Source organism: Periophthalmus magnuspinnatus, chromosome 18 (genome assembly GCF_009829125.3).
Source record: "Periophthalmus magnuspinnatus isolate fPerMag1 chromosome 18, fPerMag1.2.pri, whole genome shotgun sequence".
Lineage (NCBI taxonomy): Eukaryota > Metazoa > Chordata > Actinopteri > Gobiiformes > Gobiidae > Periophthalmus > Periophthalmus magnuspinnatus.
In genome coordinates, this window is record NC_047143.1 from 6,102,648 (window position 1) to 6,118,674 (window position 16,027).

Here is a 16,027-nt window from a genome sequence, read left to right on the forward strand (position 1 = left end):
ACACAATACCACAATACCACCATGAGGGTCGTGTGGTTGTGTGGTCCAGTGATGAGACCAAATGTCTCAAAAACATCTGAATGAAGCAAAAAAATTTATAAAAAAAAAAAAATCCAGACTGGTATCAGAATCACATCTTCATAAAGTATTGAAGAACAGTGCCGTACAGCCATGATTTGTACTATAAAGTTATTTTCTATTTAACTTTGCGAAAGACTCGCTCTTTTCAAACAGAGTGATACAAAATGTTTAAATTGAATGACTTCAATCCACTGAAAATTGGGGAACCAGAATAAGGACGAAAAACAATAGAAAACCAGCTTGCTTTTTATTTCATACTATTAGAGCTATTTCATACAGACTTTGGAACTTTTATTTTGAAATTCTTTTTTATTCTGGCGCCAAATAACTTACTGGGAGAGAAATTGCTGCCCGGAAATTGTCCCGGGACCAAATTTACTTGCCGACACCTGGTTTACATGTTTGTAAATCTGATTATGATGACATCAGTGCCTCACCAGCCATGAACCTCACCACACATCACTGTTGAAGAAGAGTGTATTTTGGATCCCAGTCCCCATATTTCAATCTTTATTTGGTAAAAAATATGTTTTGAAAATCTAAATCTTTATGAAAAGCCAAAATTCTAACTAACTAGTATTTCTTTTACCCTAGTTTAAATGTTTTACCTGTAATCTTGTAGCTGGTCCTGTATGTCCGGTAACACCTGCTGCTGTAGCTCAGACAGAGGTCCTCTTATGTCCTCTTGAGCGTGGAGTCGGCTCTCTGAATACACAAAAGATACTCATTGGCATTTTTAAAATTACCTTTTAAGGTTTAATTTGCCTGTTGGCTTTATTTGACAGAGTTGCAGTTTCAACTCAAAAGACACTTACCAATATCTGTAAGGTACTCCTCTCTTACTTTTACTTTCAATGGCTGCAAGAACAATAATCAAAGTTTAACTGTCAGTAAGTTATTGTGATTTTAAACATTTGTAATATGGTTAAATAAGATCACATACAGCATCAGAGTCCAGGAAATGAGAACAGATCTGAGGCGCGAGGGAGCGAGCATCTTTAGGAGTGGAGCCAAGGTACGCCTCCACTGACAGGTAAAATAACTAAAAAGAGAAAACAGGGCTGCACAATGAGAAAATATTCATATATTTATGTGTCTTGCCCCAGTATATTGTATAAGCAGCTGTCCAGATAAGTCAGCTGTGTACTGTCTGCATCTAATTATAAAGAGTTTCATTGTCCAAGAATCAGGAAGAGTGCGGTTAGCGTGCTAGTTGTTGTTAGCATTACAGTGATGGCAAAACAAAACTCAGCTCTGGTGTCTGAAAGTTGTGAAAAGGGCTTATAAACTCATTGTAGTGAATAATTAAGATGTTTAGAATGGATAAGGTGAGTGAGAAATAACTTTGGACCACTGCAAACTGTTTAAAATGAACTAGTTCTGTTTTGCATGTTTTAAGACAATAAAAATCAGATATAGCACCTTTAATTAATACTAGACTAAAGCAGGACCAGGATAAGGATTATTTAGGATTAAATTGAGAAAATTGAGACTGATTTTACTGAAAGTCACATATTACCTTAAGAAATAAAATGAAATTAAATATAATAATTATAATATTCTATAGTAATAAGTAAGAATGCAACTCCAGTGAGAAACTACAATGTAAATAATCATGTAAATAAAAGAAGAAATAAAAAAACGAAAAAGTGTGTTCAAACTTTTGTATTTTTGTAGAGTATTTGTTGGGACTAACCAGAGGATTAGGGTCGAGGAGTTGGCTGAACACATATCTCATAAACACCGTCATGTGTGCCGGGCGTGACTTCAGTAACTCTATGTCTTGAAACGGCCCGTCCATCTGAGAAGACAACAAAAGTCAAATATTTAACATTTTAGGTCAAAGTAGAGCTCAAAATGACATCAAGGGCAATATATGGATTATCTTGCCTCAATAAATTCATAGCAGTCGTCTTCTTCGTCTTCATCTTCTGGGCTGATGATCTGTGCCTTTCCACTCTGATGACACAAACCAATTTTTAATAATAGAAAAGAATGGGCAATATTTCTATTAACCGTTTGTACTAAAATGTCAAAACTATTGATCACTATCACTACAGCGGTTAATCGAGAGCTCATGAATCAGTCATGTCTAATCATCTATGACATGGTTGGGGTTTTTTAAGCGAAAAGTCCACAGTCAATCCTCTATCAGTAAAAACATGTGGTTTGAGGCAGAGTTCAGACTTTGGTGGATGAAATTTGACTTTTTTTTGTGTTAAATTGCACAGATCAAATGTTTATGTTTATGAAATCAATACCAAGAGCCATTTTTATTTAGTTTTTGAAAAGAATAAATACATTTGATTCAAATTTGAAAATCGAGATCAATCAACGAGGAAAAAAAAAATTATAAATTTTTTTCCCCATATCGGTCAGTCCAAATGATCACATACAGATTTTTTTTTATTTTTAATACAATAGACCAATTATTATTAAAATTAATTATAAAACATCCAATGCACTATTCTATAAGTGTCTTTTTTATCAGGCAATTACAACAAATTCTTGAATGAAGAAAATAAATACAAAAGGGGATGTTTTTCATATTTTTTCACCCATGTTCATGTTTTTATTTACAAAAGTAAGCATTATTTTAAGTGTGTTTATTCTCACCGAATTGGACAATGGATGTGTGTCAGAGTTCTGTCGCCTGTGTTGGGACGTCCTGAAGGAGGAAGAGGGGGAGGACTGGGGACTGTCAAAGGCCTAAAGAGGAAGAGGAGGAGATGGAGAGGAAAGGGAGGAGAGGAAGAAGATGAAGAGAGGGGAGGAGAAGGAAAAGGAGTGAGAGGGGCTACAATAGGCAGGACATACAAGAAAATAAAAAATAAAAAAAATAACCAACAAGCTTTAGTTCTTACCTCCATGTCGCCTTCACCCGAGTCCATAGACAATCGACCTGCAGTGACAATATATAGTGCATAAGTCCATACAAATTAATATGGCAGTATCCTTATGAAAACATGAAACAAGTAAAGACTGGACACCAAGACAATAAACACTACTAAACTATCAAAACTGGATACACATTTTTACTATGGGCCTGATCTGTGTTGTAACAAGTTCACATGATAATATTACATTACTGGCTCTCTTTTGCGTGTTGAAAATTACATTCTATGGAATCTCATTGTCCGTTGCAGGAAACAACCTCTTATTTTAAAAACTTGAAAAGAGGACAAGTTCATTTCAGCAGTCAAAAGTTTGGACACACTTTTCAAATTTTTATTTATTTTTATGACTATTTACATTGTAGATTCTCACCGAAGGCATGAAAACTATGAATGAACACATGTGGAATGCAGTTAACAAAATAAACACAAACTAACTTAAAACTTGCCACACTTTGCTTTGAACTCTGCTTTGCACTTTTGGCATTTCTTGACCCTGATAAGGCACAGCTGTGAAGTGAAAACCGATTTTAATCTAAAATATAAAAACACATTTAGCTGTGTTATTTCACATTTTTCTTTGCTACATAATTCCATACAACTTTCTTCATATATTTGCTGCCTTCTTTAAGTATCTAAAATGTAGTAAACCAAAAAAAAATGAAAAAGAAGGTGTGTCCAAACTTTTGACTGGTAGTTTAAATCCAGAAATGAGTTTAAAAATACTAAGAAAATGTAACATTAAAATCTGTTTGTCAAAATTGTGTATGAAATTGAAGATATATTCACAAACCTCCTGCTAAAATGTAGCTGGTGACTGACTCTGGCCGTGGTCCCTCCTGAAGAAGAGAAAATAACACATAAAAATGTTGTATAATAATAAAAGGCTTGTATGTTGGGACAGACTTTCGGTCCACTGCACCTGGTCTTGCTGAATCTTGATCCGGACTTGGTGAGCCCTTCTCTTTGCACTTTCAATTCTCTCCTCCAGTGAAGGTGACGGGTTCTTCAGCCGCTCCTCCAATAAGGTCTGGACATAAAACGTCATCATCAGAACTAGTGTTGTGCAGTTAATTAGGGATGGGCGATATATTGTTCTAGTGTCACTGTCAGACGATATGGACCTATTTATTCTCATGTTTGTCCTTAATGCATCAGATTTGTCTTTTAAAACAGACTCAGAAGTTTAAAAAAATCTAAATAGAAAATAATAAAACATTTAAAATTAAAGATATGACTGTATGTTTTACACAATCATACAACAAATGATTTTATATACTACAGCTACATATATTTTGTGATTATTTTTACAAAAGTGAAATGTTAATTTGTGAGTTACTAGGAGTTACTGTGATTTTTAAAAGCCAAATATTGGTATCGGCCACAGCAGCAAGACAGGTATCGGATATCAGTGGAAAAGTTAAAATCCATATTCAACCAATCCCTACACTTTATCAAATGTTAACAGTAAAATTGTTATAAATAACATAAGATAGGGAAGATTTGTATATGGAAAGCCCCACTGTGTGTTCCTTCAGCTACAATCCCCGTTCATTCAGTGGTCCTTATTTGCATAATGCTAACTGTATTGTGAAGGCTGACATTACTTTACATGGAATGATGAAGAAGAATATAACACAGATTAAATATTTTAAATATTTTACCCCTAATCCTAATCCTTTTTTTCAATCTTTCTTTTAATTAAATATACACATTTTAAATGTCTTTCCAAGTATGGAAACTATATATTGCAGTTGTTCGAAGGAGACACATAAATGATAACACAGGTGCACTGTTCATGGAAATGATACACTTTGAAAATGCCTCATGTTCTGATGTTGATGATTTGTTGAACTCTGTAACTTCGAGTGTTTTGAATGTTCTGGACACCATTGCCCCGATGAAGGTTAAAATGGTTAAAGATAAGCAGAAAGCGCCATGGAGGAATGATGACTCGGTCAGGGCACAGAAAAGGGAGTGCCGGAGGGCCGAGCGGGAATGGCGCAAGTCAAAGCTCCAGGTTCATTATGAAATTTACAGAGAAAAGATGCACATGTACAACCACAGTTTATGTAGAACAAGGCAAAGGTATTTTTCTGACATTATTGGAAGTTGTAGTAACAACTCTCGTATCCTGTTTGCAACGGTAAACAGATTAACAAACCCCCCAGCTCCACTGCCGTTAGAACTAATTTCCACATCTAAGTGCAATGAGTTTGCAGTATTCTTTAATGACAAGGTTCAGGGTATTAAAAATGCCATAAATTCCACAACACAAATAACAACCCAGCACCCACCTAGACACTTAGAGCTGACTCACTTTACACCTGTAACTGATAAAACTGTCCAAGAGATTGTCACCAGTCTGAGTTCATCTACATGCTGCCTCGATGTGCTACCCACTAAATTTTTAAAGTCTGTGCTCAACAGTTTGCTGTCACCACTCACTCACATAGTTAATATGTCACTTCAATCTGGAACATTCCCAAGTGCTTTGAAAACTGCGGTTATCAAGCCTCTCCTAAAGAAGAGCAGTCTTGATGCCACAATATTGAACAATTATCGACCAATCTCAAATCTGCCATTTTTAGGCAAAGTCCTTGAAAAAGTTGTTTACCAACAGCTTATTAACTTCCTCGAAATTAACAACTCCTTTGATGTTTTCCAATCAGGTTTTAGACCCCACCACAGCACTGAGACTGCTCTTATCAAGGTGACAAATGACATCCGCCTGAACACTGATGCAGGCAAAGTCTCAGTCTTGATCCTGTTAGATCTGAGTGCTGCTTTTGACACTGTTGATCATGGGATCCTCTTACAGAGACTGGAGGACTGGGTGGGCATCTCTGGTACGGCACTAAACTGGTTCAAGTCCTATTTAGAAAACAGGGAGTACTTTGTTGAAATTGGAAAATGTATATCAGATAAAATGTCCCTGACCTGTGGGGTGCCCCAGGGTTCAATCCTGGGACCCCTGCTGTTCAATCTCTACATGCTGCCGTTAGGCCAGTTAATATGCAGCAATAATGTGTCTTACCACAACTATGCAGATGACACTCAGATCTATGTCTCACTAGCAGCAGGTGAATATGGACCAGTGGATTCACTCTGCCACTGCATCCAACAGATCAGTGTGTGGATGCAAAACAACTTTCTTCTGCTAAACTCAGACAAGACTGAAGTCATCATCTTTGGCCCACAGAAACATAGAGAAAGTGTCAGCAGTCACCTCCAGTCTCTCTCTCTAAAACCTTCAAATCAGGCTAGAAATCTAGGGGTAATAATGGACTCAGACTTGAACTTTAACAGCCACATCAAATCAATAACATCTGCAGCTTTTTACCACCTAAAAAACATTGCAAAAATCAAAGGTATACCATCAAAGCCTGACTAAGAGAGACTTATCCATGCATTTGTCTCCAGTAGGTTAGACTACTGTAACGGCCTGCTCACTGGCCTCTCCAAACGAGCCTTAACACAGCTGCAGTACATCCAGAATGCTGCTGCTCGGGTCCTGACTAGAACCAGGAAGTATGAGCACATAAGTCCTGTGCTCAGGTCTCTGCACTGGCTTCCTGTAGCTCAAAGAATAGACTTTAAAGCAGCTCTGCTTGTGTATAAGTCTCTCCATGGCCTAAGTCCAAAGTATATCTCCGACATGTTAGTGCCATATGAACCATCTCGCAATTTGAGGACTTCAGGGATCGGCCTCCTGCTGGTGCCCAGAGTCAGGACTAAACATGGGGAATCAGCGTTTAAATTTTATGCAGCTAAAACTTGGAACAGTCTTCCTGAAGATGTGAGACAGGTCTCTACTTTGACAATGTTTAAATCCAGACTCAAAACAGTTCTGTTTAGCTGTGCATATGACTGACAGGTTTTTATTCTGCACTCTTCTCTTTTAATGTTGATTTTATGATGATTATTTGTGATTATTTATGTTTGATTTGTGTGATTTTAATGTCTTTCTTATTCTGTAAAGCACTTTGAATTACCTTGTGTACGAATTGTGCTATACAAATAAACTTGCCTTGCCTTGCCTTGCCTATATTGTGCTCTTTAAAAGTGTTCAAAAGTAATTAACTCTTAATGTGTCATACCTGGAGCTCAGCCTCTTCCTGCTCCAGCATTTTCCTGAGTATTTCAGTGGCATGTTTTTGAACTTCAGGATCCTAAAACAAAAACAAAATGTGTTTCACAAATTCATAAATGAACTAGACATGATCATAGGGGTGCCATGATACAACGCAATGCACAAATGTGACAATGTGAAACTCAGAGGTGTGAACTGAAAAACAAAGATAAAACGGCTCCATCCTGACAGTTTACTTAGCACGGTGCGTTTCTATGCTGAAGCCATAACGACCAGCACAACACTGCTTTGATCATATGCAATGTCACATTTTAGATTAGGCATTACAGATATTTCCCTAGGAGAGTTTTACAGATTTTTTTGAGTGTAGAAAAAGATTTAAGTCAAATTTTGTCAGGTTACATGATTTCACAATGTGAGTACTTTTAGGTTCATCAGGTCTTCTCCTTTTTATGACTGAAGGTGGCAGAATGCAGCTGAAACATGTCAAGGTCTGACTACAACAGTCAGACCTTGTCAGACCTTGTCAGTACCTGCAGTGGTTTGGGTCCAGTGATTCTTTGGGAGGGGGTGCTGCTGAGTCCTGAAGGCAGAGGTGGCGGTGGAGGGGGCGGGACTTGTCCGCTTAAAGACGTCCTCTGATTGGGCGAGAGGTCAGTGGGGAGGGGCTCCAATGGCACAGATGCAGTGGAGGGGGGTGGGCCTTGTAGTGTGAGAGCGACGTATGTTCCGGCTGTGAGAAGACAAAAAAAGAAATGAATATGACATTTCTCTTTTTAAAGCAGATCTATTCTGCAAAATCTCATTTTTCAGATATTGTAACCATGTTGTAGTTGTTTCTTTCTCATTTACCCTCTTAAAGTTTATTTAGAGTGCTTCATGCATGTTTCAGTAATCTTTATTCTCCTGTAGTGAAATTGTGATTGCTTCACCCTTTTCACCAACAGCAGCACACGCCCACTGCTCTGAACTTACGCAGTTCTCCAATTTTATTTTGTTACTTGGTGATACGCAGAGGATTAGGCAGTGTTGCCTAGTCATTTTTGCACAAATGGAAAATAAATAAATAAATCCACTACTCGCTAGTGTGGTGTGCAGCTGTCCACAGAAGGAGCAGACAGCATGCAGCAGTGCTTTGTTGTGATCATATTTACGCCGCCGTTAACCCCATTGGACACTCATGTTGGACACTCACGTTTTCTAATGTGGAAGTCAGCAAATTTGCTTCTTTTAAGTTATTTTAAATCAATATTCCATCCATATAAAATGTCCAAATTATAACATACTGATCCACAGGTGTCATAGATTATAACTATATACCAGACACAAGCACAATGTCTTCTTTGTGTTTTGTTTAACTTACACTTGATGAGTTTAACCACCTCCTGATGGGTCATGGAGGAGACCATAGAGCCGTTCACCTAAGAAAATGTTATGTTTTAGAATAAAGTAAATTTAAAAATTCAGATCTTCAAATTTATTAGCATCTGCACATAGAAAATACCTTTATGATTCGGTCTCCTTCCTGGACTCCAGCCTTGACTGCAGCACCACCTACAAGGAAACGCATCTCCTTTTAAATCATCCAAACAACAAGCAAGAATGGAGTGTTTAAACAGCTATTACAGAACTCTACTCTATATGCATGTGTGTAATAATATAGTGGTAGAATATATAGAATTGTATCATTTTAAACCTGTTGTTCATATCTTGAGGAATTTAAACATGTCTTTGTTTTCTTACCAGGCCGCACGTTCTGGACCAGCTTCACTCTCTCTCCACACACAGTGAAGCCGAAGCCCAGCTGATCCTTCTGAACCACCACACATCTCTGCACCAGACCAGGACCTGCGCAAGAACACACATTATTATAAACCCAGGATTATGCAGCCATTTCAAACTGTAATTAGTCACTAATTTCAATAATCAAAAGTCTGTATCCTCATGTGTTTATTAAAAACATACCATGCGGTTCTACTGAGGAGTTGGAGAGGTACATTTTTAAGTCTATTTGATAGGGCTGCAAGGTTATCGAAATGACTATTTGAATGGATGTAATTAACAAATCACAAAAGTACAATAAGTAATGTCATCCACAAACTGCAAAATCTCCTGTCTTAAACTGCTAACCCTGTACAAACATGTTCTGAAATGTGAATCTTGTATTAGTTTGTCAGTTCATATTTCTTTCTGTCAATTGTAGAGGGAGGTGGGCGACAGAGCTAAGGATGAGGATAACAGGATGAGTTGAAAACAATCGATGTGCGGTGGGATAAGTATAGTAGAAAAATTACCACTAAAGTATGGTAATCTTGTCTTCTGGATTCTTAATGGTACTATTCTGGATTCTTAATGGTACTATAAATATGATCGTGTAGAAAAGAAAAAACTAATAGTAACATATATTGAATGATGAGACGATATAGTATTTATTGTGACAGGTCTAAAACCAAAGCTGAAGCCACCAAACAAACCAAAACAGACATTGCAATGCAGACAGACATACTTCAGCCCATTTTAGCAAACATACAGACTAATTAGTTTAGTTCAACTGGACTTAACTAAAGTTAGATTTTTTGGCTTGTTCCACTGTTGATATGCTTCGATCAATCAGACTCAAATATTCATCATGACATCCCACCTTTTCTCAATCACTTTCACGAGAGGCGTTTCAGGTTGATAAATGTGTAGAACTCAATTCAGAGTAAAGCATGTAAATCTGTTTCCATTACAAATCCAGAATGAGCTCTCTATATGTTTTATACAGATTCATATCAGTCCTGTCCCAATGCCATCGGTAGCATCACAAGCCTGACCAAACATGAGCGATTTTTGCAGTGACTCGTATGAAACAAAGGAGCTAATTGGTCACCTGTCATTTACAAATAAAATCAAGATTAATACAGTTTAGTGCTTGGCTAATTGATTCTGCAGAATTTTTTTCCAATACGAAGAACCATGTGTGTCCTCACTAGCTAATCCCCCTGTCAATCATGCCCATTTGAAAACAGGCAGATTCACTGTTGATCAGATGCACATCTTCGTAAAGTAATGAGGGAGTGTGTATTAAATTACCTGTGCTTTCTGTGTGAATTTCAGTGCAAGGTTCCCTCTGTTGGGCTGCCGAGGACTTGCGCTCTGAGTCCCCGATGGTGAGACTGCTCAACCTGTTTTGAAAAAAAAAAGACCAAATAAATCTTTAAATTTAGACAAAATGTTATCATCAATAAACTAAAATGAACTGAAAGACGCAAAGAGAGGAGAACAAAGAAAACACCCATGAATCTTTAATGTAGCCTATATAATCTCATTCCAGACACACAGAGGAAGGAGTGACTTAATACACATCGACAAGAGAGGACTCACCAAGCAGCAAAAGGACTGAGAGCGACGCGTGAAAGAGGGAAAAAGACAGAAAGAAGAGAAAAAGAAGAGATATTCTGAATGAAAAACCTGCCTTAAAATCGACAGAACACAAAACTGAGCAACCCTGTACGTGCTCTTTTAAAACAGGCTGTACAAACACTGTGGAAACTGTATTTGACTATGACGCTAAAGGACATGGTTCTGTTTTGGGATTAGTATGACCCTGAACAAACAAGGAAATCCACTAGAAAAGGGCTGCACGATATGAGAAAAACATGCACTATTCAATAACTACGTTTTATATTGCGATTATATTATTGTGGCATTTTAATTTATATGTTGGCACAATAATTTCAGTTAATTCAAAACTAAAAACTGTAGGCCTTCATTTGTTGGTTAAAGTAAACACAAACTAAACCAAGACCAAGCTAACATAGGACTTAATAAGGAAAGTGAACACAATCTGCCATTTTGTCAATTTTACTTTCCAAAATCAGTAATTTTCTGTAAAATGGAGAATCTTGTATTATTGCGATATAGTAATGTTCATGTGATATTATTACATCAGCCAATACTGCAAGATCAATGTTTTTGTGATGTATTGCACAGCCCTAGACGAGAAAATTACAAATTTCAGAAAATTCTGATTGTTAAGTTTTAATACAATCTGGTGACATAACTTTAACTAATGTCTTTTTTATTCTGTAAAGAACTTTGAGTTACTCTGTGTACAAATTGTGCTATACAAATAAACTTGCCTTGCCTGATAGTTAAATAAATTGTACATCTTAGTATGCTCAACAATAGCTTGAGATAAGAGCCTTCCATCTGAAAATTGTGCCCTATGTTGCCATTTCATTGATTAAATAATACTTCCCAGTCACAATACTTGACTGTAAACTGTATTTTAAACCAAGGTAACATTTTTTCCATGTCAAATTTAAACTTCTAGACTAATTCACGCATTTCACAATGTTTGTAGGTCCTATAATTACACAAAACTGACTCTTGTGAGCTTTAAGCCATGTAATAAGTTTGTTACCTCCTCAAAAACACACCTGGAGTTGTTTTGTTTCATTCACACATGTTTGAGTAATACTTTATTATTAGTCTGTCTACATCTCCAAAACTTACAACGCTCTGTTCCACCATGTGATGTCACGAAGCAGTAGTTTTCAAGTGAGCAACTACATTTTACCTTTTGTTTTGTAGAGATTAGAAATCATCGAAATGATTCTAGTGAAGGTGTGTGGAGTTTAAAAACACAGTGGAGCACTTCCTGTATTACCATATGACATCACAAGGTGGAACAGAGTGTTTTCCATTGGAGAGTTCCCCTAAATAAGCAGGGTTTGTGTGTTAAACTTGTGTGAACAAAACAAAACACAATCCAGGTATGTTTGTGAAGAGGAAACAAAGATTACAACATAAGTCAGAAAATAGCATAATATGGGCTCTTTAAACTGCATGGTTAACAGACTGTGAATATATGACCCCCAAAGACACTAGGGCTTTTGCAGAAAACATCATTGAAAGTATATACTCAAAATGTTGATATGGCAATGTATCATCATATACTACTTACAATATCTGAATCAATACAGAGATGCATATGGTTTTATGATTCTACAGAAAACAATGAGTAGTGGGACATGTACAGTATTGTAATTATCTGATATTTTGTGTTTACTTCAGAGTTTACACCTTGTTGTTCTTGTAAGTGTTTGTGTGTTGTTAATGTAACTGCTTTTGTATTTGACACTTGATTGCTATGCAGACAGGTTGATATGAAGGTTCTATTTGTCAGTTACTGGTCTGTTTCAGAGACTGGCTCTAGTGACTTGAGATTGCTGTTGTTTGGCTCTTCTTTTGGCAAGAGTTACGGGCTACAGTAGCCCTTGTGTTCAGAAAATAAACAATCAGAAGAAATTCAGTATGTTATCTTACACCAGATCATCACGTGTCAACTCAAGGCCTGTGGGCCAAATGTGGCCCACCACATCATTTTATGTGGGGCTGAAGGTAAATTGAAAGGTATGACTGTCATTTAAAAAAAGTCTATGCTGGTTTAATGTGTGCATTGACCATAAACTAACAAGATTTTTCCAACAAGTGGAAGTGAGAAATATTTACAAATAATGCTTGAAAAATGTCCAGGAAGAGGAAAATTGATGCAGATGGAAGGAAGTTTCAAGAAAGGTGGGAAGGTGAGTACATATTTGTGCTTTGAGGAGAAAAACCTGTATGTTTTTTGCGTTATGAGGCAGTGTTGGTTGTCATAGAGTACAATCTACGGCTGCATTTTGACACCAAACACAGAGCCAAGTATGCAAAAGTTAGCCTTCAAGAAAAACAACAAATTGCCCAAGAATTAAAAAGCAAACTGCGATCACAGCAGAATATGTTCACAAAAGCCACAACCAAAACCAGGCTGCAGTGAAACTAGCTTTATTGTGGCTGAGTCTTTTTCAGAGGGTGTGTTTTTGAAGCAGTGCTGAAGGTCTATGAGCAGGTGTGCCCCGACCGGATACAGACTTTAAAAATTTGAGTCAGTTTACCAGAAGATATGCAGTATAACATATTTTTTTATTTATTTTTTTATTTTAATCTTGAGTAAGTAATAAATACAGAAACAGTTTTTTAACAAGTTAAAAAGTAGTCACATTTATTTTACATCACTGTACACTGATTACATTTAGTTACATTTATACTGCCTTACAGTTAGATCTGGCCGTTTGAGGGCAACCATTTTGCTGATGCCACCCTCAGTGAAAATGAGTTTGACACCCTTGGTATAGAACCTTCGCATCAGCTTGTTGGCATAGCAACCAAGTGTCACATACAAAAACATACAGAAACACAACACATAGTTATAAGAACAACAAAAGGTGTCAACTCTGAAAATATCAGATCATTACAGTATTGTGGATTCTGTACTATGATACGTATTGAATTGTGAGGTACTTGGCATTACACAACCCTAATTGAAAACCTTTGTGATTTGCAAAAGTAAGCCAATCAAAATGCAATTTCAACTCCAACTAATCTTGCATCCATCCCTGTTATTGTATGTATCCCATTAAATGTCCATGCACCTTGTTCCAAGCTTATACCATGCATATAACATAAAAGATAACCTCTTCTGCACAGATGAGTTTTGATACTACATGCATTTGATTGATTCATGCTAAATCAATATGAATCATTCCAAAATGTTTATGTCTCGTGATCTATATCTTAGCACAGGTTGCGTTCATGTGACTTACAATATTTCAGAATCTCTATAACTGAGTTGGAGGACAGTTCAGGATTCTATGGTTGAATGTGCTGTTTAACTGTCAGATTGCAGATTTGTTAATTTGACTGCGTTTATGTTTAATATCTCTGTAATTACTGGGCCTATCCGCATGAAACAAAAACACGCACACAATTCAACGTTTTCTCAGTATAAAAAAGCTAAAGTGAAATTATTTTTTCACACTATACTCAGAAATTCGTGACATTATTCAGCCCTGAAGCCGTGATCGTTGTCAGTTGAAAGGACTTTAAACCATAACAGTCAATATCTCACAGTTTTATAGACCCCATCCTCCATCTGAAATTATGACATAATCAAATTCTATAATGCGAATGCTACTAATAGATCTGTACCAAGCCAACTGTCCTACCTTGACAAATGGACGTTTTTCTTATTGGTTGCCCTGATGATATATACAGACAGTGGACGGAAGAACAAAGGAAAAATGAGCAGAAAAGCAGATGAAGACAAAGCAAGCATCATGTGATGAAACAGAGACAGAAATGTTTATGAAGACATTCAGTGATAATGGACAAAATAAGCAGCTGCCAGTTCCCAATTAGTGTGGTCATGGTACTAAAATTTTAGGCTTGATTTCAATACTAAAGAATAGAGATTTTTTAAATGTTTTTTATTTAGACAATAGAACGTGATTTTCAACATTTAAATCATAATACATTCTTTTATATTACCATGTGTCCTTATAACTGTGGAATTCCTCCAGGTAGGTTCCATAGTGTTCCGTGGGCGTATACTAGTCTAAATGGTCTTATACTTGCTCTGATACAGCTCAAGATCATTAAATCATCTAAAAATCATCTAAAGCTATTCAGGAAAGGTTAATTTCTGTTCTGTGAATGTGACTTTTTTAGTATCAATACCTGCTCAAATTACTATCTAGTTTTGATACTAGTTTTAGTATCAATTACTGTCTGATTTTCACTACTTTTGACAACCCCAGATTTTACTTCTTGTAAGATGACACTCAACATCTGTCCCGAGACTAAAGATGAAAAATAGTCCTTTGGCAAACTCTGGCCTATTTACATTGGAATGTTGATTATATGTAATATCCCTGAAATAAATTAATAAATAAAATACAATTATTTTTTGCACATGTGCTTTACTTTACATTAGGGAATAATTGTGATTATTCAGGTCATAAGAGCTTTAAACTAATAATTGTGACCATTTTAGAAGCAAAAATAACTTATTTCAATTGACTCTCTATTCCAAGAATGTAAACCTAAATATTGATTTACATCACAATAACTTTACTTTTGCATTAAGAAAGTTTGATTTAATAAATCATACCACATAGAGGAGTGGTAATGGATTAGAATGAAAGAAAACAAAGGATTTCACTTTTGTTTTGTTATGAGCCAATAATAGAGAGTAAACATGACGTTTTTTCTCACAATAATCAAACACTAAAACTTGACATCATGACATCCCATCTTTGCATGATTTATTTCTCTGTTGACTCATTGGTTCCAGATGCCACATGTAAACAGACTATTTTACTTGTTATTCAACAGGCCAGAATGGACTTCAGACAGATAAGGACATGACTGTTATTTCAAGATGGCATAATTTCAACCACACAAGTGTCTGGTGGCAGCACAAAGGACAAAGCATGCATTATTCAGCCTCAATGGCGTAGTAGTAGCAGTGGTAGTGGTGGCTGTAGCTTGACTTACCTGTCCAGGGTCGAGGAGGGTTGGCGTAGGCTCATTTCTGCAGCCTGTGAATCGCTCCTCTTCTTCCGGATGCGGGCTTTACTTTGTCACTGCACCTCGGCTATCATCACCATCTTCTCTTGCCTCTTGAGTTTTCATTCCACACAAAGAACTTCTCTGTCTGGCTCTGATTCAGTACTTAAAAGTTTTCACGCATTAGCACCAAGGAAGCCTTCATAGTGCTCCCAATCAACTTCAATAATAAAGTCCTGCTAAATAACTACCCCTGAACGTCACATCTGTTTTGTTTTGTTTTTTTTTTTTTTTTTTATAGTTTGAGTGGTTAAAATAAACGTCAAATCCAGCTGAAAGTGGCACGTGTAGGTGAAACTAGACCAGAGCAGCCAGTTTCAACAAAGATCATCAATCATGGATGATATGTCTAGATATGCACTCTGGGTCAACAACTCCCCTACTACCACCCTGTCTGCATAAAGCTACTGTGCACAATGCAATTTAATGCAAACTGTTTACCATGCAACACTGGGGATTATACGTGCAATTTGACACAGATCAACTCAATATTGCTAACCTTTGAACTGCAATATTACTTGTG

General features: G+C 36.7%; 2 protein-coding genes across 3 annotated transcripts in view; both read right to left on the minus strand.

Moving 5' to 3' along the window:
• arhgef11 (Rho guanine nucleotide exchange factor (GEF) 11) overlaps window positions 1-16,027 on the minus strand; it is a 39,053-nt gene that overhangs the window by 22,186 nt on the left and 840 nt on the right. The window contains exons 1-16 of the mRNA XM_033983533.2: window positions 15,433-16,027; window positions 10,144-10,235; window positions 8,812-8,916; window positions 8,573-8,622; window positions 8,432-8,489; window positions 7,602-7,801; window positions 7,076-7,147; window positions 3,898-4,005; window positions 3,769-3,814; window positions 2,946-2,983; window positions 2,698-2,790; window positions 1,972-2,040; window positions 1,778-1,882; window positions 1,025-1,123; window positions 897-939; window positions 690-786 (exon numbers count right to left, since the gene is read on the minus strand). The exon at window positions 15,433-16,027 is cut by the window's right edge and continues 840 nt beyond it. Coding sequence (XP_033839424.1) covers window positions 690-786; window positions 897-939; window positions 1,025-1,123; window positions 1,778-1,882; window positions 1,972-2,040; window positions 2,698-2,790; window positions 2,946-2,983; window positions 3,769-3,814; window positions 3,898-4,005; window positions 7,076-7,147; window positions 7,602-7,801; window positions 8,432-8,489; window positions 8,573-8,622; window positions 8,812-8,916; window positions 10,144-10,235; window positions 15,433-15,467 — 1,310 coding nt within the window. The 5' untranslated portion in view covers window positions 15,468-16,027. The remainder of the gene's footprint in view (window positions 1-689; window positions 787-896; window positions 940-1,024; window positions 1,124-1,777; window positions 1,883-1,971; window positions 2,041-2,697; window positions 2,791-2,945; window positions 2,984-3,768; window positions 3,815-3,897; window positions 4,006-7,075; window positions 7,148-7,601; window positions 7,802-8,431; window positions 8,490-8,572; window positions 8,623-8,811; window positions 8,917-10,143; window positions 10,236-15,432) is intronic.
• The window catches only part of LOC117386461 (acidic leucine-rich nuclear phosphoprotein 32 family member D-like), a 146,332-nt gene continuing 141,429 nt past the window's right edge, over window positions 11,125-16,027 (minus strand). For both annotated transcript variants that reach the window (XM_055228861.1, XM_055228860.1), the window contains exon 8: window positions 11,125-11,138. In XM_055228861.1, coding sequence (XP_055084836.1) covers window positions 11,132-11,138 — 7 coding nt within the window. In that variant the 3' untranslated portion in view covers window positions 11,125-11,131. The remainder of the gene's footprint in view (window positions 11,139-16,027) is intronic.